The sequence below is a fragment of the Carassius carassius genome, chromosome 45 (assembly GCF_963082965.1).
Source record: "Carassius carassius chromosome 45, fCarCar2.1, whole genome shotgun sequence".
Lineage (NCBI taxonomy): Eukaryota > Metazoa > Chordata > Actinopteri > Cypriniformes > Cyprinidae > Carassius > Carassius carassius.
In genome coordinates this window covers 16,565,047-16,588,370 of record NC_081799.1, presented here as the reverse complement: position 1 = coordinate 16,588,370, position 23,324 = coordinate 16,565,047, and the positions used below count along the sequence as shown (strand labels likewise).

The window sequence follows — 23,324 nt, the reverse complement described above, 5'->3', positions numbered from 1 at the left end:
GCAGCATTACAAAAAGAGACTCCACGTGATGCATGAAATTGGTCAGCTAAGTCAAAGCATTTAACATTCTCCTTTTTTTCCACTTTTCTATACTTTCTAATTGAATTACATTTTTCTTTAAACAAAATCTTTTCTTTTCACTTAAGATCTCAAAACCCAAAATTTTTTGATGTACTGAAACTCAAACTTCTAAATGTCTGGGAAAAAAAATCTAAAAAAACACTTGCAAATAAGTTCAAACATCCATTCAATATCTATTATTTCCTGGATATTACTGATGAACTGATCAAAAAGTAGGCTACTGTTCACATGTGTTTTACTACTATATAGTGTAGTAATATAGTAATAATTTTGTACTTTCTCCTGTTTTATTGTTGGCTTCCTCTTTTCTGATAATTTGGAATGAGGATAAAAAGACACACACAAACATGCAAATATGTTCAAACATCAATTCAATATCTAACATTTCCTGAATATTATGAAATACGAGATGGCCGCCCCTGGTGACATCATAATATCCAAATTAGATGAGTATATTTACACCCCACATAAACTTTCGATCATGCCAAACATTTTTCTAATTGAAAGTAGATCTCTATCTTTAAGCCCTTTTAAGCCACAAGCTTTTGAAATCTTGATGTCAAAATACAACATTTTTTCCAAAAAACCCTGGCGCCTTAAGGGTTAAATGTAAAACGTTACTTAAGATGGCTTTAATATCCTCAGCTAAATATAATTTCAAGGTTAATGAAAATAAATTTGCAATGCTTCATTAATTGTTTCTTAATGTGCATGTGCTGTGAGGATTTGCACCACATTTCATTATATGCATGTGTTGTGATGATTTGCAGAACATTTCATTATATGCATGTGTTGTGATGATTTGCAGCACATTTCATTATATGCATGTGTTGTGATGATTTGCCGCGCATTTCGTTATATGCATGTGTTGTGATGATTTGCAGCACATTTCATTATATGCATGTGTTGTGATGATTTGCCGCGCATTTCGTTATATGCATGTGTTGTGATGATTTGCACCGCGTGTGTCGTTATATGCATGTGTTGTGATGATTTGCAGCGCGTGTCGTTATATACATGTGTTGTGATGATTTGCACCGCGTGTGTCGTTATATGCATGTGTTGTGATGATTTGCAGCGCGTGTCGTTATATGCATGTGTTGTGATGATTTGCAGCGCGTTTCGTTATATGCATGTGTTGTGATGATTTGCAGCACATTTCGTTATATGCATGTGTTGTGATGATTTGCACCGCGTGTGTCGTTATATGCATGTGTTGTGATGATTTGCACCGCGTGTGTCGTTATATGCATGTGTTGTGATGATTTGCAGCGCGTGTCGTTATATGCATGGGTTGTGATGATTTGCAGCGCGTGTCGTTATATGCATGTGTTGTGATGATTTGCAGCGCGTGTCGTTATATGCATGGGTTGTGATGATTTGCAGCGCGTGTCGTTATATGCATGTGTTGTGATGATTTGCAGCGCGTTTCGTTATATGCATGTGTTGTGATGATTTGCAGCGCGTTTCGTTATATGCATGTGTTGTGATGATTTGCAGCACGTTTCGTTATATGCATGCGTTGTGATGATTTCCAGCGCATTTCGTTATATGCATGTGTTGTGATGATTTGCAACACTTGTGTTGTCAAACTAATCAAGATGTTTTCTTCATTTGCTGGAGTTTTTTCAATTTGCATGTGTTTTCGTAAGTTGCAGCGTGTTGAGCTCTCTCAGCCATCGTAATTTCAACTCCATCTGCTGCTCTTTCTCCACCACACACTTTGCACTACAAATTCTAGACTGAATACTGCTTGTACAGTATAGAACAACTTGTGGGTGTGTTTGGTTACCCACATTATTTAAAGTATCTTCTTTTATGTTCAACATAAGAAATACATTATTACAGGTTTAGAACAACTTGTGTGTGTGTAAATGAGGACAACATTTTTATTTTTGGGTGAACTGTCCCTTTAAGTCAGACAGTCCACCGTGAACAACTGAAATGCCTCTCTGCAAACTGCACATTCATCATTAGTTACTGGACAGACACTTTGAAAATGTTCCCATTCTGCCCTACATCTGTAGAGTCTTGTGTTTAGAGGGCAGATGTGAGCTCCTTGATGTTTAAACTGTGCAGGTTTGTTTACCGCATGCTGCACCCGTGTGAAAGGGCTTTAAACGGCACACGTTCTGGAGACTCTCTCGCTAGGTGACAACCATAATATTATTAACTAGCTGTGTTTACATTAAATTTGCATCATTAAAACATTTTGTGACCCAAGTCCATTAAACCACTTACACTGAGTCGTGCACAGCCGCATGCACGAGGAGTCTTCACAAACAAAGCGTGCGTCAGCAGTTGAAGTCGAAAACAGCTTTCTGTTAGTCAGGTTCATATTTTAAATATATAAGTCCACTGCATTCAAAACCACATAAATTATGGCTTCGTAGAGGATTTGTAAGGAAAATACAGAAAGGCAAGACCGCACACAAGTGTAAAGTTGTGCGTCTCTCACAGTGCATCCTATGCAATGAAGTCCGCAAATGTCCTTGTAATTCAATGAATCTTTTCCGAACTTTATGAAAGATTATTTTACGGAAGGTTCGAATGGTGTAGGTGTGTGAGGAATTGGAAGCAAGCAGGGTATGGGTGTTTCTAAATCAAACTCAGCGTCATCACGCATCTTGTTAAAAACTAAGCTCAGAATCGATTATGAGAATTCCAGAATTGTTGGAGAGAGAATCGCAATGCATCGATGTATACATTTTTTTCTCCCACCCCTAGTGTTTGCATCCCAGAAAGATAGTTTTGAACGGACTAACAATTTTTCTAAAACAAACTAATTCACACTCCAATGCTTCATTGGTTATGAATGGTGGCACATTTGAAATGTTAATTTTAGAAGAAGCCATATAGAGTGGAATAAATTGCACTTAATCATCATTTACCATAAGGCCACTTTCAATTATTTGATTAACAAGATGCTGTGCTTTCAAAAAGTCCACAATAGCCTTGTTCATTCGAGAGGCAGAGAAAATATTTCCATGGCCTACCACATCTCCTGTCGCAACAAGCACATACTCCACCATTACCCCATCAGCAGGTACAAACCTCAATCCATTGCGCAAGGACAGCACCTTGGCCTGAGACACCAACCCTTCACGTGAAAACCCACTTTAACAACAACAATTTGCAAAAATAAACACTTACCAAACCATACAGAATCAAGATGAAATGGAAAAACCATAAAGAGAAAAAAAACTCTCTCATGTGCAATCTCCAAGAATGCCCAGAGAGAGAGAGAAATAAGAAAGAGTTCTGCAAGATCATGTGACACTGAAAACAGAATAATAAAGCCTTGGTGAGTAAAAGGCACTTATTTAAAAAACCTAAAAAAAAATCTTACCAACCCTAAATGTTTGAACAGCAGTAATGAATCTGACTTGATGTTGTTCTGAATATGTTTTCATGGTAAAATGTTTTTTTGCATTTAGGCAGCAATTCTTATTTCTTTTGGAGCAAATTTTCATCTGTTTTTAAATGTTCTTGAAATTCCACACAAATGTTTTTTAGAACGTTTTGCACAATTAGAAAACAGTATCCTGTCCCTGTGTTTTGGAGGTGAAACTAAATGAAAGACAGAGGTTCAGAATTGTGGCAGAGAGATAGAGGTTCAGGATGGTTAAAGCTGACAGTGAATCATCACCTCTTTCACTAGACTCGATTCTGTCCTTCACTTTCTTTATTTCTAATGTCAAGGCTTTTGACTTGGCTTTAATACTTTACTAAAGAATGTAAACACTTCTATCCATAAGCCTTCTCAGAACGAGTTTGCCTGAAGAGGGAGAAATTGATTTTTGTGGAAAGAGGAGAGAGAAGGATAGAGTTTGTTCTCTCTGATCAGGAGTCAGTGCTTCCTCTACTGCTGAAGCTGCATTCCAAGGGTCTTACAAAAATTTCATATTGTTTTGTTGAGTTGTTGGTGATTTGCTTCGTACGACCCTTGGTGGATGCCAAGGCAGTACACTCACTGGTTTCCATTTATCATTTCACCTGGCACATTTAGTGTGTGTGTGTGTGTGTGTGTGTGTACAGACTCTGTTCCAACTCTGAGCATGAGCAGATTATTTCTGGAAAACAGGATATCGTTGTAGATAAAATAAATGTAGTGAAAATAATTTGGTCTTAATGGTGATTTTTTTTTTATTATTCATTTATTTATTAAAAAATAAATAACATTATAATCTTATGGATGAATTTACCAGTTTCTAGCAGAAAGGCAAACATTTTGTTGAAAATGTAACATTCAAGATGATATGGTGATTATGCACAACACTAAAAAGTTTGAGGTCAGTTTTATTATTATTATTATTTTAAATTATAATTTATTTATTTAATTAATTAATTAATGTCTATCTTTATCTATCTATGCATCATTCTTCTGTCTATGTATCTGGTGTTCTATCAGTTTTTCATGTAATGAAATGAACCTTTAAAAATCATCTTTACAAAACAGCATTTCACTATTTAAAAAAGATCAAGCTTTATTATTTATTATTAAAATTGATATAATTCATTTATTAAATTATTGATTATGGATTAAAATGATATATTTTTTAGTTTATTACGAAAAAAAATTATATTGCTATTGTTGAATCCACCACAATGCATTAGCTTCTCCAAACCCTATAGGTCTGTATCAGCAGATCTTCATGCACAAATTCTGTGCTAGTTTTCACACTATTTTTTTTCTACTTTTTAAAATCTTGTAATTAGTTCCAAGTGTTTCTTTGCACAAATTGTCTTTGTCCCAGTGGCTGATTGGTGAATCACGGTTAAAAATGACAGAGCAGGAAAATGAAGATTAATCAGGCCTCCCGACGGCCTACATCTTGTGCCCGCTAGACACGCCATGCTGCTCTCAACCAATCAGAAGAACGATGACTTGGAAATTTTCTGGACCACCTGTACAGATTCTATTAGCAGCACATACTTTGGCTTTTGATTGGCCTAATAACCTCCCACGATTCCTCATGGGTTTCATGCATTGAGAGTTAATGATTATGTTGTGGAGGCGATAACGCTCTGAGATTTTGCATTTAGACAAAAAAAGTCTTTGTAAACATAATTGTGTTCATGTTCCGATTACCCAGCTTGGTCTAGATTTAAACAGAGAGAATCGGCCTCTGTAAAAGGAAAAGCTTGCATGTTCTTTTTTTGCTAGAGTAATATTGACTGTTTCTCACTGGATTTCATTAGTGCTTGTAAAACATTTTGAATTTCTGTCACTCCTACGTTCTCACATCAAAGTGAGTTGAATTCAGTTACTCACCTATTGCAAATGTTAGCTGTGCAAAGAGTGTGTATTTACCTTTCCATAGTATTAGAATAATTTCCCTCATATGAACTCCCAAACCACACAGCTCATGACTTTTTTCTCTTTCATTCTCTCGTTCTCTCCTTCCATATTCTTTCCTTTTGCTTTATCTTTTCTAAGAAAAAAACTGTTAAGCCCAGAGTACTGCTGCAGCCACAGTATTATCAGGTATCAGAATCGTATCATTGCAGCTAGATAAAGCAGAATTGAATCAGGCTGATGATAGACAGAAGTTGTATCTGGGCTTTATCAGTTATCTACATTCTCACTCTCACGCTGTGGGGACTTGTTTCTATTCATTGGTGTTGCCGGCAGTCATTCTGCCCCAGTCATGTGTATCTGGAAGACATTTTGAGCTGTCAACTGGAGACAGCACCCGTGAGAAATGGTCGGGAAAGGATGCAAATTTCTGAAGTACACAATGACAGAAAAATCACACAGGAAGGAAAGAAAAAACAACAGCCAACTCTCTCTCTCTCTCTCTCTCTCTATCTATCTATTGAATCATCGTAAACAAAGTCACTTGTTTTTTTCCTGTGTACATCAGTGTTTTTGAATTAATCACTTCAGTGAATTGAACAGTGATTTATTGACTCGCTCGTAAAGTCTTGTCACTTGTTTTGCTCCTTCTTTCATTAAATCAATGTTCAGAACCAATGAGTTGAATGAATGAGTCCATGACTCACTCATAAAGACAGTCACTTGTCGCCACCTACTGATGGAATCATATGCCGTGCAAAAAGACTCCACCATTAATGCATAAATTAAGAGCAGTTTTAATGGATTTGTAGTGCTTTTCAACTTTAACGATATTTACAAACACATAGTTTATTAATAGAGCACTTTTTCTAGTCCTTTAGAGATGTTGGATATTGCAAAACTATGCTAATTAGTTCCATGTGTCTGCAACAGCTGTTTAGGTTGCATTCATAATTTGGCCTATTGTTTAAAAAGCGAGTTAAAGAGCTATGTTTCTTCTCCACTGATACTGGAGCACGTCAAAAGTTGAGTTAAGGCACCAATAATTAGAAAACATACACAATCGTGCACAAATTTGTGAAGTCACTTTTTATTAAGTCTGTATTTGACTGATTGAGAGTTTAACGCTAGACATTGCAGATGGGGACATTGAACATCAGGTGACAGTATGAAAGTGACCACGCATTAATGGTTTTGTGTAGATAGATAATAGTAATCTATCTGTCTAGTTCCATTCGTACCACAAATGTGAGCAGTCTTGGGAATTTGTTTATGAGAATTTTTTTGTTCATATTTTTAATACAAATGAACCATTCAGCTCATGTTTCTTTCAGAGCGCAACCTTCATTGATGTAATGTGCAATAATGTTGAAGAAGAAATAAAAGTTCAACCCTGCTTCTTCAAGTTGATGTGAACTGGACTACAAGATCTTACTGAGCCAGAATAGACCAAGAATTTTATTAAAATCATTTATAAAGTCTTGAAGTCTATGACCATTTTGTGCGGGTTGGTTTAAATATTGTAGAACATCACAAAGGCTGAAAATGAGCATGCAGCGATTAAACCTCTCTTCCGACTATTACCACAGGAACTATAAATAGGTGTCTACAGACAAGGGTCCAGATAAAGAAAGGATCATCCTGTATATCTGTCTCAGGGGGAATTCTGTGGATTGTCATTCCATACAGCTCTTTTACTGCATGCTTCAGAGTTTGTAGGGAGTGCTGGCTAAACCCCCTCAGGTTCCAAGACCAGAATCCTTTGTTTTGAGTCCAGCTGCCTGATGTTTCCGGAGGGGGAATTTCTTTTTTTGATCTTTAAATGAGACCTTGCCAATTCTTTTCTGGTGGTGGTGACCAGCAGTGCCTCATGCTGGTATTTTTGTATGTATAAAACCTTTAAAAAATGAAAAAGAAAAAAGTATATTTTAAGGGTGAATTTTCTTGACTATAGTTTTTTTTTCCGCACATACTGTATTTTGCTTGATGAGAGAACAAACCAGTCTTTTAAGCATTATTTCAATATTAAATCTTGAGCATTTCAGCTTTGTTTCTCTGACCGACTTCATCCTTCCGTAAACGCTTCCGACTGATGGATTTTGTGTGGTTTGTAGCTTGTTTGAGAGATGTTGTTCACTGCATTTTCAGTGACTTGACCTTGCTTCAAGGCATATTCTATGGGATTTAAATCCTGCCATGATTCAAAACTGAAAATACAGGTCTGAAAGGTTGAAACTAAGTGTTCGAAAACTCAAAATCTTACAAAAAAAGTTTAGCAAGATCGAAAAATAAGATTTGCAAGCTTGCAAAATGTAAAAAAAATTAAAATATCTCTGCAAACATTATGTTGTTTTTGAGATTTCCTTCTTCAGAACTGCAACATTTTTTTACAATGTTGCGCAAAAAAATTTTCAGAGTTTCAAATTTGTCAGTGTTCTCCCACTGTATTAGATTGTTTTCCAGGTTTGAAACCTTGTAAATAGTGATCTGAAAACTGGTGTGCGAATGTGTGAATTTTTTTTTGAAACTCTGAAAACAGAGCTTTGCAGGCTTGCAAAGTGGTAAAAAAATTAAATCTCTTCAAACATAATTTTGTTTTTGAGTTTTCCCTCTTCAGAAGTGAAACACTCTTTTTTTATGGTGTTGTGCAATCATTTTTTCAGAGTTTCGAATTTGTCATTGTTCTCCCAGTGTATAGTTTGTTTTCAAGATTTGAAACCTTGTAAATAGTGATCTGAAAACTGGTGTGCGAATAGGTGAAAAAAAGTTTTGAAACTCTGAAAACTGAGGTTCGAAAGGGCGAAACTTATTACATTACATTTGCACTCCTATTGCAGACTATTTTTTCAGAGCTGAGTTTACAACACCCACTTTGCGGAGATACGCACACACAGTTGCGAGCTTGCGACTCACGTGATTTGTGGCAGCGTTGTCACGCAGCTCTGCTCTGAAACTCTGAAACTCAGACTGAGCGAAAATGAAGCTTCGCAACCTCGCAAATAAAAAAAAGCTTGGAGGGAGGGCCTTCTGCTCTTGGCCAATGCTTTGCTGTCTGCTGACGTACAGTCTAATCACAAGTCGTATTTACTGGAAAGGTGGGATTGTGACCGACTGCTCCGCCAATGACAAAAGCGCACAGGATACGCAAACAGAGGATGCACAGATTTCTGTCCACAAGGCGGTCCCGTCGCGGTCCAGTTCTAAAATAAAGGTTTACCCACTTATCGCTGAAATTCACCATACAATTGCCAGTAGCCACTGAGTTTACCACTGATAGACCGGCGGTGCATCAGTATACACACTCACCTCACTTTCCTCAGCTGGCGACTCACTTTCCTCAAGCAGCGAACGATTCACTTTCCTCACGACTCACTTTGCTCACGCAGTGGACCACTGACTCTCTCTTCATGTAGAGACCGAATATTACAATTAAAGTGACTTCAATAGTGCATCCAAAAGAATATTTAGATATCATATTGAAATATTCAGAAAGGTGTACAGTGTATTTTTTACTTTTATTAAAATATTTCAGTAAAATTATAAATAATTGCTTATTACAAATTTATGAATGCATGGTTAACTTTTTTCTGCAATCACTATAGGCTATATGTATTGAGACGTTTTAAAATCTATATTTTGTAAAAATAAACCTGAATTATAATCTTAACATCTGTATTTTCATATATTATATATATATATATATATATATATATATATATATATATATATATATATATATATATATAACATAAATAAGTAGGCTAATAAATATATAATGCTTAAAACATATGATAAACTATTTGTTCTCCACCACATGCTAAAATTGATACTGTGTGTGAGTGAAAGAGAGTGCTTTCTGCATTGAGGATATTCTGTAGTCTCAGACCTTCGTTTGGGTAAATCTTTACTGGATTGTCTGTACCCAATCCTTATCTTCAAGAATCGGCTTAAAACACATCTCTTCCAAATGTATTTGACCTTCTAACTTTAACACTCACTATTCTTAAAAAAAGAATAATATTAAGCTTTCTATTATTTTGTATTCTATCGGTTTTCTTTTATTATACAATTAACAAAGGCAAAAAAGACCTCTAACTCTAGCTTGCTCTATTCTTTTTCTATTCTATCTGTTATCAGTATTTCTTTATTATTTAAGCCTTTGTTACGTGTAAGCTAACTGAGACTTGTTATAGCACTTGTATATTTGTTGTTTTTTATTGCTTCCATTGTCCTCATACGCTGTTTGTGACGGATTGAGAGAGGATAGAGCTGACGGACCGCCTTGTGGACAGAAATCTGTGCATCCTCTGTTTGCGTATCCTGTGCGCTTTTGTCATTGGCGGAGCAGTCGGTCAATCCCACCTTTCCAGTAAATACGACTTGTGATTAGACTGTACGTCAGCAGACAGCAAAGCATTGGCCAAGAGCAGAAGGCCCTCCCTCCAAGCTTTTTTTTAGTTGTGAGGTTGCGAAGCTTCATTTTTGCTCAGTCTGAGTTTCAGAGTTTCAGAGCAGAGCTGCGTGACAACGCTGCCACAAATCACGTGAGACACAAGCTCGCAACTGTGTGTGCGTATCTCCGCAAAGTGGGTGTTGTAAACTCAGCTCTGAAAAAATTGTCTGCAATAGGAGTGCAAATGTAATGTAATGTAATAAGTTTCGCCCTTTCGAACCTCAGTTTTCAGAGTTTCAAAACTTTTTTTCACCTATTCGCACACCAGTTTTCAGATCACTATTTACAAGGTTTCAAATCTTGAAAACAAACTATACACTGGGAGAACAGTGACAAATTCGAAACTCTGAAAAAATGATTGCACAACACCATAAAAAAAGAGTGTTGCACTTCTGAAGAGGGAAAACTCAAAAACAAAATTATGTTTGAAGAGATGTAATTTTTTTTACCACTTTGCAAGCCTGCAAAGCTCTGTTTTCAGAGTTTCAAAAAAAAAATTCACACATTCGCACACCAGTTTTCAGATCACTATTTACAAGGTTTCAAACCTGGAAAACAATCTAATACAGTGGGAGAACACTGACAAATTTGAAACTCTGAAAAATTATTTGCGCTACATCGTAAAAAAATGTTGCAGTTCTGAAGAAGGAAATCTCAAAAACAACAATGTTTGCAGAGATATTTTTATTTTTTTTTACATTTTGCAAGCTTGCAAATCTTATTTTTCGATCTTGCAAAACTTTTTTTTGTAAGATTTTGAGTTTTCGAACACTTAGTTTCAACCTTTCAGACCTGTATTTTCAGTTTTGAATCATGGCAGCATTTAAATCCCATAATATTCAACATCTCCTAGTTTTTCTCTCCATGTCTTTCTACAGTTTTATCCTTTCAGGGTGCATTTGCTCTATGCTCTGTTTTAATGTGGCATTCAGTGCACAAAATAAAGAGAGTGAATATTTCCGCTTAGCAGGATGTCCTTCAAGACCTATCAAGAGCATTTATACCAAAATGACTGTCTGTCTCATATATAATCTTACATGTGTCTACCGGATGCGATGTGGATTGAGGTTGTATGCATATATCTCAACCACAGATCAATCAGCTTCAAGCTCGAGGATAAAATTGAACGTATAAGCAGTTGAAAATGAAATATTACTTTAGAATACTATTTTAATTTGTGTGTGTAGTAATAATCTAGATATTATTATTATTATTTTTAGTATACATCACTGCTTGTTAACTTTATTCTACATTTTTCTTTTTTATTATTATCTCCCTTAATAGGCTGTTGAAAGTCTGTGAAAATACCTACACTATACATTCCATGTTCATTCCTAAATCTGTTTTTGGTTTCGGTAGCTTTTTTTTATTCTTCTTTTTATGTTGTTGGTGTTGTCTACTGTCATTTTTTTAAATTAAAAAAATAATAATAATAATTTGTGTTTGAAAATAAAAGATTAGAAGGCTAGAAACCAGAGACAGTCAGAATTTGCTTAAATAAACAAACAAAAAAGTCAAATTACTAAAAATAAATCACACATTCTCTTTACAATAAGAAAAATTATTTTAGAATTTTATTTCAGACTTGAACTGAATTTCTGTATCTTAAATATAATGTAAATGTCATGGGTTCTATTCCCAAGGAATGCATGAAGTAGACATGTGCCGGTATTCTGTAATGCGCTATATCACGGTAATAAATATGCACGATATTGTTATCGTGGGCACTTCTAAATACAGTGAATAATTATATATTACAAATTATTCAGAATTTGGAATGCATTTTAATAATACTATTCCCATTAGCTGGTCAAAATGCACAACACTGCTGTATGCTGCTTGAAAGACACGTGTGTGCTCTGATGTAAACAAGCATGCATGAGAAGCACATGGAGGAACACATGAGAGACGCGCTGAATGAAAGCACATTCACTATCTGACAGCAGATGGTGCTAAACTGCAGAAAATGTAGCCTTTAACCTAGAAACCCCATAAATAAAGCAGCTACTTTCTAAAACGTATTTAAATAGCCATTCAGATTTGTGGATTTGCTATGGTGTTCATCACAGTGCCAAATACTGTATTTTCCGGACTAAAAGTTTTTTTCATAGTTTGGCTGGTCCTGCGACTTATAGTCAGGTGCGACTTATTTATCAAAATTAATTTGACATGAACCAAGAGAAATTAACTAAAAATGAATCAAGAGAAAACATTACCATCTACAGCCGCGAGAGGGCGCTCTATGCTGCTCAGTGCTTCTGTAGTCTACACTAAGCAGCATAGAGCGCCCTCTCATGGCTGTAGACGGTAATGTTTTCTCTTGGTTCTAAACGAATGCGACTTATAGTCCAGTACGACTTATATATGTTTTTTTCCTCATCATGACGTATTTTTGGACTGATGCGACTTATACTCAGGTGCGACTTATAGTCCGAAAAATACGGTACTTAAATATTTATGTATGCATTTATGTATGCATTTATGTATTTACATATGCATTTAGAATCGAACCCTCAACCTTGCACTGCTAATGCAATGCCCTACCACTTGAGCCACAGGAACACAGGAACGGGAATAGCCTATTAATTCTAAATTTTTAGACTTAATAGGCTATTTATTTTCAAACTTTATTTTTTTTTTTTTAACCTGGACTACATCATGCCCTAGAGTTTTGATTCTTTATTGTTAATTCACACTTTACATTAGGGCTTCATTAGTTAACATTAGTTAATTCATTAGTTAACACAAACTGCCAATGAAAAATTCTTCTGAACATTCATTAATCTTAGGTATTCCAATATTTAATAACACGTAGTTAAAATCAAAAGTTGCAACTGTGTTATTTAATGAGATAACATGAACTAAGAATAGTATTTTTTCCAACAAAGATTACTAACTTCTGTAACAAATGTAGCTATTGCACACTGTGAATGTTAATAGTTAACTAATTAGGTCTTATTGTAAAGTGATACTCATTGGTCTTTCTAGTTCTTTTGCACATTAATATGTGTGAAACTTAACTTTATTTTTTTTCTGTATTGCTTTATTGTATTTAAATGTTCAGTTATTTTTGTTATAAAAAGTTATTAAACCTGTTATACTGTATTATGACCCCTTTTTGAAATTTCATTACCGTGATAATACTGTATACCATGATAAAAGCATGAGCAATTAATCGCAACAGAAAAATTTGATACCGGCATATCCCTAGCATGAAGTGATAAAAAGGTAAACAGATTATTAGCAATATTTTTTTTTCTGTTTGAAGTATTATTTTCCATCCCAATGTGCCGTTGGCCTTCTCTAGCACTGATTCCAGTGGAACTACGGGTCTATGATGTGGAGATAGCGCTGTGTGGGACAAAGCAAACGGCAGCATTTATCGAGCTTGTCTGTCTCTCGTGTTCTTGAGTGATGGGCCAAAAATGGCACTTTCTCTTCATACTTCTGCAGGCCATTCATCCACATGACTAGTTAGCTATGGAGGTGGGCTGAGGCCTTCAGACGGATCCTCTGAGGACTGACACAAATAGAATGTTAGTGCATCCACCTTGAAAGCAGTGACAAAAGTGGCAATCACAAGTGGCGGCCTGTACTATTGTACTGTTATTTCAATTCAAACGAGGGCCACGGCTCACTCAGGAGACTTGAATGAGGTACAGAAAAGCAAACACTTTTTTTGCTTTTGCAGTGGGAAAAATTTTGAAAGCATCTGCAGGAAATACATAACACCCATAACAAAAAAAAAAAAAAAAAAAACTGATTTTTAAAATGTTTTTGGAAGTCTCTCGTGCTTGCCAAGGCTGGCATTTATTTGATCAAATATACAGCAAAAGCAGCAATATTGTGAAATATTATTACAAACATTTTATTACTTATTTAAAAATATTTCATTTATTAATTTTTTATTTTTTAATGATTGGAAAGCTGTATTTTGTTCTGGTTTAATATGTTTGTGGAAACTTAGATACATTTTAAGGATTTATATATATATATATATATATATATATATATATATATATATTTATATATATATATATATATATATATATTTTTTTTAACAGAACAAAAGAACAGCATTTTTCTATTTATATATATATCCCACATTCTGCTTATCCCAGTATGAAACTTTCGACACGGCTGTCTGTGTCTGGTTGAGGAAATCATTCCTGTTTCCCCTCTATCTGAAAGACCAAACAGAGTGGCCACCATTCATTGCCCCTGGTGTAATGGCCTTCATCAGTCTCCCATCACATAAAGCCTGCCTGTCATTAATCTCACCCTGAGACCACATGGCCGTCTGCCGACAATGATCTGCAAGCACCGAATCCCCACAGCATAGTGTCTCACTGACCTACTCATATCTTAAAAAGGCACAGCAGCTAAATGAAAAATATGGCAGGCGTCATTATTTGAAATGGCCTCTCATTGTCATCACCCAAACATTTAATTTTTTTGTGCGCTATATTTTTGTCACAGATTTAACCCTTATTTGTAAGCTTTCCATTGATGTATGGTTTGATAGAATAGGACAATATTTGGCTGAGATACAACTATTTGAAAATCTGGAATCTGAGGGTGCAACAAAATCTAAATATTGAAAAAAAATCACCTTTAAAGTTCTACCAGAAAGACTCGGGAGATAAAATGATGTACGAAGCATACATTTATTGACAACTCAGCAAGCATAATTATAAATTTCTTTGGCGGAAGGCCCCGTCCATGGTTCGTAATCCGAGGGTATATATATATTTGTAGGAAATTAAAAAAATATCTTTATAAATAGTTAAATACCTTTACTTAGCATGCTAATGATTTTTGGCATAAAAGAAAAAAAAGATCGATAATTTTGACCCATATAATATATTGTTTGCTATTGCTACAAATATACCTGGGCTACTTATGACTGGTTTTGTGGTCCAGGGTTACATTTAAGTTATCAGTTTGTATTGATTTTTAGCAAGAGAGTTGTTAAGAGTGTTAAATCCTCAACTCTAGATCTAGAATCTGTCAGAATATACTTATTATAGGATTTTTTTTTTAATTAAGCAAACTAGTATAGACCAATCTTTCTATGTATTTTAGAACATGCTTGAGTTGAGAAGATATTTCTTCATATAAACGATCTCCCACCAAGGTGGCTGAGAGTCCATTAGGCTGAAGTGCAAGGGACTGGTGTGACAGAGTCATTAGTTCACTGAATGAGGACTGATCTCAGCCTGTCAATGCTGTATAATGGAGGCTCTGCCTTCCAAGAAACACCTCTTACTTTTTAGCACAGGGTGAAAAATAATCTATATGTTTTTGCTGTGGCTTTAAATTTAAGTGACAGTCATTTTTTAAGCACAGTGCGGGTGGTTTTCTTTTTAGCATATTGCATTTATAATGGCTCCATTGGTTGATATGCATATGTAAATGTGTGCGCTGGGTGTTTGATATGGATTATTATGAATGTATGCATGCTGTTTGATGTGAAGCATATACCATGTGATGACATTGCAGTGTTCTGTGTGACCTGCTATTGGATAAACATAAATATTTGTATTTTTTAAAATTCAAATCAAGTCTCTAACTAATTTTGTAGCAGTGTGATCACCTTTCTTAAACTCTCAAGCAGAGACACAGTTTCTGTTCAAATCACTTTTCAAATCAAACTTTTTTGCTTTATTTTGTAGGACTTTGCACCAGTTCTCACAGCCACTATGGAAACTCATTATCTTGCATATTGCTAATCTAATCTGTCACAGGCAGGCGCAGAAATTCCGAGCACGCAATCATCTGTCCCACAGCACCCCTGGAGCAGATGAGGTGTTAAGCGTCCTGCTCAGAATGGCCAGAGAAGGTGCCCACGGTGGGATTGGAACCATGACCTTCCTATACAGTGCAAGCCTTTCACCAATAAGCCCCTTAAAATGTAACTTTTGAACAGAAAATTAACTTTTGGCACAGCCTCCATGTTTTCCCCATCATGCTAATGTCATTATTTTGGTGTTTAAGGCTCAGTTTGTCGCTCTCAGCCAGAATAAGGGTACAAATCCACACACTTATCAACTAGACACATATTGGAACATGATGAATGGTGCGGTTTGGAAGATGGAGGGGGCTGGGTACAGAATTAATGTTCGTAATAACATCTAGGGGACCTTCTTCTGATAGTTATGAGAATTTTTCAGTATGGAGGGGAACGCTGGCATTAAGTTAAGGGAAATTAGGCCCCATAGCACCAAAACGTTACAATATGAACATTAGGTTCTGCAACACTTTTAAGGTGTTAAGGCCAAGCACAGAGTGGCTATGGGGTTATTTTTAGACTGAAACTTAAAAAAATCCATTGTATTGTTCAAATGTGAACAGCGATTCCCAAGCAAAAACTGCAGAGCATGCATGATTATGGACCAGAGCTTAATCGTGTGGTTTTCTATGGTTCAAATCCTATGCAAGCTCTCTTGCGCTCCAACACTCTGCATAGATTAACAGAGTCTGAATGAGCTTTTCCCTTTGAAGAATATCCTGAGAAAGCATTCACTTCACATTTGCAATTGTTGCCCTCCAGATTTGCCAAAAGAGCGCTCTCTTGTTGACTAATTTTCAGAGCCGAGAAATTCACCAGTAAAGGGTCTGATAATCCATTTACTGATTTTGACCTTGAGCGTGAAGCACTCTTAAAGACTAATATGAATTACTGCAGTGTTTTGGCATGCTGACGTGAATGGTTTGGCAGTGGCATTTTGAAAATACTCAATGCACCTTGTAAAGTGTCATTGATGAAAACCATGTCAACACAGCACATTCTGTGCCATTGTAATGTCAAATAACCATTGACAAATAAAGCAAATGCCAGCTAGAACATCACAAATTAACACCATGAAAACAGTATTTTTTTTCTCCCTTTTTGTACACAGCTGTGCATGGGATTGCGGCCTCAATTTTTTAATAGCTCTGTCTTTCAATTAGTCCTAACCTTTAGAAACGTCAATCAAAAGTTTAGAAAAGGGTAAAAAAGATAAGTATAGCGAACACCTCTAGGTCTGCAGTTTTAAGAAATGTCCTTTCCTGTGAAGGAGACAAATGTAGTGTCACATCCAGATTCTTCTGAACCGAAAGGTGGCTAATGCCCAGAATTGGCCTAATTTTTCCTCAAGGCTATTTGAAATGGATGAGATTAAAAGCTATTGTAATATTCCAACTGGTACCCGAGATCTGTAATAGAAAAGGATAGAAAATGAACAGATATCTGTTTATATTAACTGTTGCCTTCCTCATTTAAATTATAACATTTTACCTTTCATTTACGTTAAGCTCAAAATGTATCCAACTCATTTCAAACTACAAAGTTGTTAAATTGCTGTGATGATGCCTTCTAGCCCTGTGCACCCTTGTGGATCCTATTTTTACTTTAACATATGCAAGCAATTACATTTATCCTCTTCTGCTTGTGTGTCTTTCAACAGGTGCAATGTGGACAACAAAGTATCGCGGGTGGCATGGCTCAACCGGACTACTATCCTCTTCACAGGGAATGAAAAATGGTCGTTGGACCCCCGAGTGGTTCTATTAAACACAGCAGTCACTGAATACAGTATAAAGATCATAAACGTGAACTTATACGACGAGGGGCCGTACGTGTGTTCCATCCTCACGAACAAGAAACCAGAATCAACAAAAGTGCATCTCATCGTACAAGGTAAATCTTGAGCGGATTTTTCACATCTCTTAAAGTGAAATCTTTACATCATTTAATGTGCAGATGAAGAAAGCATGTCAAAAACCAGCTTCGTGTTGGTTTGGGATTTTGTTGACATTTCGGTTGGGTAAATAACGGTTGACAGACAACTTTGATTCTCCTTTTCTAGGCTGATGTAATTAAATGAAACTCAGCAGATGTGACTCCTGGTGATGAAATTGGGATTTAAGCTGGGTGTAATTTCAAAATCGTTGATGGATATTGATTTAAGACATACAGCCCAGAGAGCAACGGAAAAATAGAGCAGAGGCTTTGTTTTCTCCTCACTAAATCAAGTGTCGATACCCAGACCTTTGTCGTGATTTACAGTGCAGTCGATCGCTTTCATATTCATGGTCCAAAAAACAATTAACGCTGCTTGTATCCAAATCCATCTCGGTTTTGGGTACACAAATCAGATATGTGCCAAAAACCAGTGACGCCATTTTTATCACGTTCTTCAGACCATCTGCGGAGTCAGAAAAAGCATCAGATATCCCATGTTTCTGAGGAAAAAAAAGTGTTTTGGTTAATAAAACAGCTCCTTATCAAATGCTCATTAACCTTTAGTACTTTGTCCTGACACTAATTACTGCAAGCTTAAATAACTGAACAAATAGACCAAAGTAAGGTGCTTATTTTTTTCTGATTAGAAACACAAAGCACAAATTGGAGTTTGGCTCGCCTGTTCAGTTCCTGCTTAACCTGCAGTTCAATTAATTCTAAAGTCTTCATCCCAGTTTTAATAAATCAGTCATTTGCCTCCCTTGTTTTATCATGCAGTTCAACACTCCGCATCTGCATGGCACAACATAAGCATGCCTGAGCAGGTGTTGTGGCCCTCAAAAGTGCACTTAAGATATCAAATTGTTTGCAGCAGGCCCCCTTTCCCTTACACCCCATAGTTGCATGCTGAGTGGTGTACAATTTCAGCCTAGTGTTCTTGAGAATGGATCTGAGAGCTTCCTGAACAGATGGGGTCTTGGTGTGCCTTTACTGTAATGCTTTGTCTCAGCTTTGTTAAATCTTGCCACTCTCAGCTAAAGTCTGCCTACACAAACTATAGCACCCTGTCTATTTCTGTCATCAAGTGTGGATGTATTCCTCAAACTCTGAGCCTCTGAAGCTTGTTATTGCATAAAAATTCGAAGAGCACCTACGGTATCATTCTCACATATCTCACTTGACATCTGCATGCTTGTTTTTAAGTGTCCTAACATATTTCACACTTGCTCCTGTTCCGGTTTTAGGTCACTTATTAGCATTTTCTCGAATGGGACAGCATGTCATTAGATTTCACATTTGCCGTCCTGTAGCGTATCAGGGCTACATCTATTTATGTGGTTGATGACTGCAGCTGGTGGTGCGTGTCTCTGTTAATGGCCTCATCGTCTGCCACGAATTGATCGAATGCATCGATCAGATGCAACGCGAGAGGAGACATGCGACGCGTTAGCGTCCAGCGAAATTTGAAACCTGAGGTTTTCCTCTGATCTCCTTCTCTGAGATACACAAAGCATTATTCTTATAAAACCACTACATGCAGAAGACAAATGAAGGTCATTATAATCTAAAGAGGGAAACATGTTTTCATTTTATGTACTAGCATTTAGAGGGGCATTGCTGCTGAAAAAATCTGCTTAGGCTGCCGGTTTATGCTTGTTTGCGCTGGTACGAAAAATGCAAACCTTGCTAGTTAAAGGAATAGTTCGTTAACAAATGAAAATAAGCTGAAAATGTACTCACTCTCAGGTCTTCCAGATGCGTTTGTTTCTTCATCAGATTCAGAGAAATTAATGACCTATTGTCATTAACTATTGTCACCGTCAGAATGAGTCCAAAAAGCTGATAACAAAAATCACATTAAACCACAAGTAATCCACACAACTCCAGTCAATCAATTAACATCTTCTCAAAACACAATGCGTTTAAAAAGATGCGTCATTACGACATTTTGAAATTCAAACCACTAGCCTATACTTCCCATAAATTATGAGTCCTTTATCTATAATATTGTTTTTTTCCAGTGAAAAATTTGTCTTGAGATGTGCACAGATCAAGTACCGTTTACAGGAGAAATAGTCCAAAACAGTAGTAAACAAATATGTAAGTACATTTTGATGTGATAGGACAACAGTGTAAAGAGTGTTTAATTGAATGAATTGTTATTATGAATTATGGACCGGTATTTTGTAGGGATTTAATGATATCAAATTCTCACGATACGATAATATTGACAGATTTGTTTCATACAAACGCATTCGTGGGGATTACTTGTGTAGCTGCACTGGGGGGGGGGGGGGGGGGCATTATCATTAACTCAAATGATATATAGGGAATTTTAATAATTAATCAGGAATATGATTAATATATATATCTCATATGACAGTTACATTAAATTTATTTAAGATGAAAAATAGGTCAATAGGTCAAAGGTATATATCAATAACTCATTACAGGGCACTGTAATTTACTCATTAATATGTCAATATTCCATTCTTCATATCAATTATAGTGATATCTCTTACTGTAAATTACAGCAAATCAAACAGTGGTTTGTCCAGCAAACGGTCGTAAGATTAACTTATCAACTTTCAATAAAGTTATCACTTCTTATAATTCAAGGAAAAATATTCTCTGGCCATGAAAACATTATCCTATCATTATGAAATTTCGGTTACTAAAAAGTATTTAATTTCATTGACTCGTAATGTGAGGCTTAGACAGAGGCAATCATGAATATATATTGGTTTTTAATAATTGAAATAATAATACATCAAACTACAAATCACACAGAGTAAATACGCGTACGACAATACAGACAGTAAACTTTGTACAAGACATAACGGAATCCAAATGAGGGAGAGAGAGAGAGAGAATGAGTGAGAGAGGATGAGAGAGGATGAGAGAGAGAGGTGAGAGAATTAGGCGTGATCACAGAATCACGCGCTCAGTTATGCAAACTCACAGACCGTAACCCTTGAAAGATAACAACGAATCAAATCACCTTGAAAAGGTAATAGACAAACTTTAAGCAGCATTTAAATCTCCATAGAGAATGATACTTGCATGTGGTCACTTTGTGACTAGCCAGACCAGCGTGCGTGTGAGCATGGTCCTTTGTAGCTAGGCGTGTTCTTTCGTGTCTTCCGGGGCTGCTGCGGAATCGCGCGATATTTGAATTTTGAAAGGTCCAACAAACGTAATGATTCCAGAATTCGTCTTCCTCGTGTAGAGAGGAACTTAGTAAGTAAAAGAAATGAAAACAACGGAGATGAAAGCTACGGAGGTGAAAGCTCCCGAAGGAGCCATGAGAACGGCTGTTCTCTCAGCCGCTGTGCTGAGATCAACAGCAATAGAAGAGCGGACCAAGAGCGCGAGGAAGAGCAAGAGGAACAAGAAACAAGAGGGGGAGGAACTTCCTGGGTCAGTTCTTATGGCTTGCCTGGTTCACGCCTCTGTTTGCGTGAACAACCAATGAACATCCGCGATCTGAAGCGGCAAAAACGTTCCTTTGTCTCTGGGGAACCACCCACTCTAATAAGTTATGGCTTATCAGATTTCAGCAGTGATATTCTAGCAAGTTCGTAATTCCAGATTAATACATTTTTCATTAATTTCCTTTATATAAGTGAGTCCGTCAAAGCATGACGATTAAACAGATATCAAAAATAACATATATAACTGATAGAAACACGACGTTACATTCATATGCAGAATTACATACATTTAAAGTTTGATTAACACAAGATAAAACTGCAGATACTCCAATTTATATGGGGAAAACATCTAATGCACCAAAAAGCAATACTCAATACATTTAGAATACATTGAGAAAAGGTACCAGTTTAGAATACATTGAGAAAAGGTACCAGTGATCTGGCTTCGCTGTTCTGTCAGTTAGGTCATAAAGTTTTACGACCTGGTCGGGGGGTAGGCTTACAGAATCATGACTCTTTGTGAGAACATTCATTCCAAAAACATTTCCCATTTACAAGTCAGCAACTTATAATCCTCGCATAACAGGATTAACCACTTTAAGCAACACACAAACCTATTCACAATACATATTATTAAGGACTTACATAAAGAGCGTAAATTGTGTGTGTGTGCTTATGTGTGTGTCTGTGTGTGTGTGTTGTGCAATGTGTTTTGTTTCTCCTTTGAGGCTGCTCACGTGACTGTGGAATTTCTCGTCCAGTGTCGTAAATGATTTAATTCCAGCCAGGCTGGCGCCAGGCCAGGCATTTAGTTTAGAGAGAGTTGGGTTTATATGCCTGAATTCAAAATCTACAAGCTTTGGGTTTGCATTGTTTTAGATTCAACGAATCGTGATTCATTAGTTCAGAACCAATGAATCAATGAACTGCATATCCGTTACACTTGTGAGTTGTTGTGATGTTTTATCAGCTGTTTGGTCACTCTGACAGCACCCATTCACTTCAGATGATCCTTTGGTGAGCAATTAATGTAATGCTACATTTCTCCAAATCTGTACCGATGAAGAAACAAACTAAAACTTGGATTGCCTGAGGGTGAATACATTTATCAGCAAATATAATTTTTGGGGGGGGTATTCCTTGTAAGCCTAGCGAGATACGTTAGTAACAAACTATCTTTATGAACGAACTTTGTTTGTTTGTAGATGTTGATTTGAGTCATTTCAGGGTACATTTGAACCATCTGTAAAGAACAATTATTTTGATAGCATGTACTGTAAGCTTGTTGATATGAAAACTCTGTAGAGACAAAATATTCATCAAGTTTTTAGGGAAAAGCAATCAGATATGACTAAATATGATATTCAGATGCAGTTTCAGCCTCTTCAAATTGTGAATAAAAATATATATATATATTCTAAACTCTAACCAAAACACGGTACCCAACTGACGTGTCTTTTAAATTAATTTCAAAAAGTGTGTAAGGTAAGCAGGCTAATATGAGACAAGTGAATAGGTCCCTGTTTTGGACTATTTGCATATTTGTGCTGTGTATAGCACATTAGCTTGTTTCAAGGTCACAGGGTAGTGAGATCTGTTATGGATGAGTTCACAAAATACCGGTTTTGTCTCTCAGCTAGCATCAAAAGGACAGACATACACAGGTGGTGTGTAGACTCAATCTGGCTAGAATGGGGCTGTTGAAATGCTCTCGCTTGCAGCCAATTTGGCCATGTATTCTCACTGAATATTATCTTCAGTTTTTGGTCTATCAGGTATTGGCCAATGTCCCTTAATGATAATTAAAAAACTGTATTTACTTTATTTTAAATGCCAGACAATTATAACTGTGCAGTGTGACTCAAAATGAATAATATTGTGTGTTTTGTAGAACAGTCTTATGTTGGTGGCCTATGTGCAGAATATGACAAAGACTATCATCTGATTCTTGAAAGAGAAACACTTCAGAACGAGCAAGTTCAGGACGATATCGATGATGTTAAACGGAGCACTATTGTCCTTGTTGTTATACCAACAAACCCTCTTTGGTTTTTTTCCAGAATAACAATGAAAACAATTGTGAGTACAAAAACAAAGAAACAGTGAGTCGACTCCCAAGACGTCTTTGCACTGAGGATTTGTTCAGACAAACGCGAGAGCATAGACTAGAGCAAACATATTTGAGTGATGCTTTGATGCCAGATGAAATCAAGAATCCTTGTTACAAATCTAATGAGAGAGGTGTTGGTATTTTTGGATTCATGCAAAGATCCATCATTAGTTTTTTTGTACTTATTTTTCATGTCAATCCCAGTTTTCAATATGTTT

General features: G+C 36.4%; 1 protein-coding gene across 5 annotated transcripts in view; it reads left to right on the top strand.

The window, feature by feature from the left end:
* LOC132127695 (opioid-binding protein/cell adhesion molecule homolog) overlaps positions 1-23,324 on the top strand; it is a 197,453-nt gene that overhangs the window by 128,477 nt on the left and 45,652 nt on the right. For 3 of the 5 annotated variants that reach the window (XM_059539693.1, XM_059539694.1, XM_059539692.1), the window contains 2 exons: positions 15,581-15,747; positions 17,285-17,517. In XM_059539693.1, coding sequence (XP_059395676.1) covers positions 15,746-15,747; positions 17,285-17,517 — 235 coding nt within the window. In that variant the 5' untranslated portion in view covers positions 15,581-15,745. The remainder of the gene's footprint in view (positions 1-15,580; positions 15,748-17,284; positions 17,518-23,324) is intronic. The other 2 variants (XM_059539691.1, XM_059539690.1) reach the window with 1 other exon arrangement.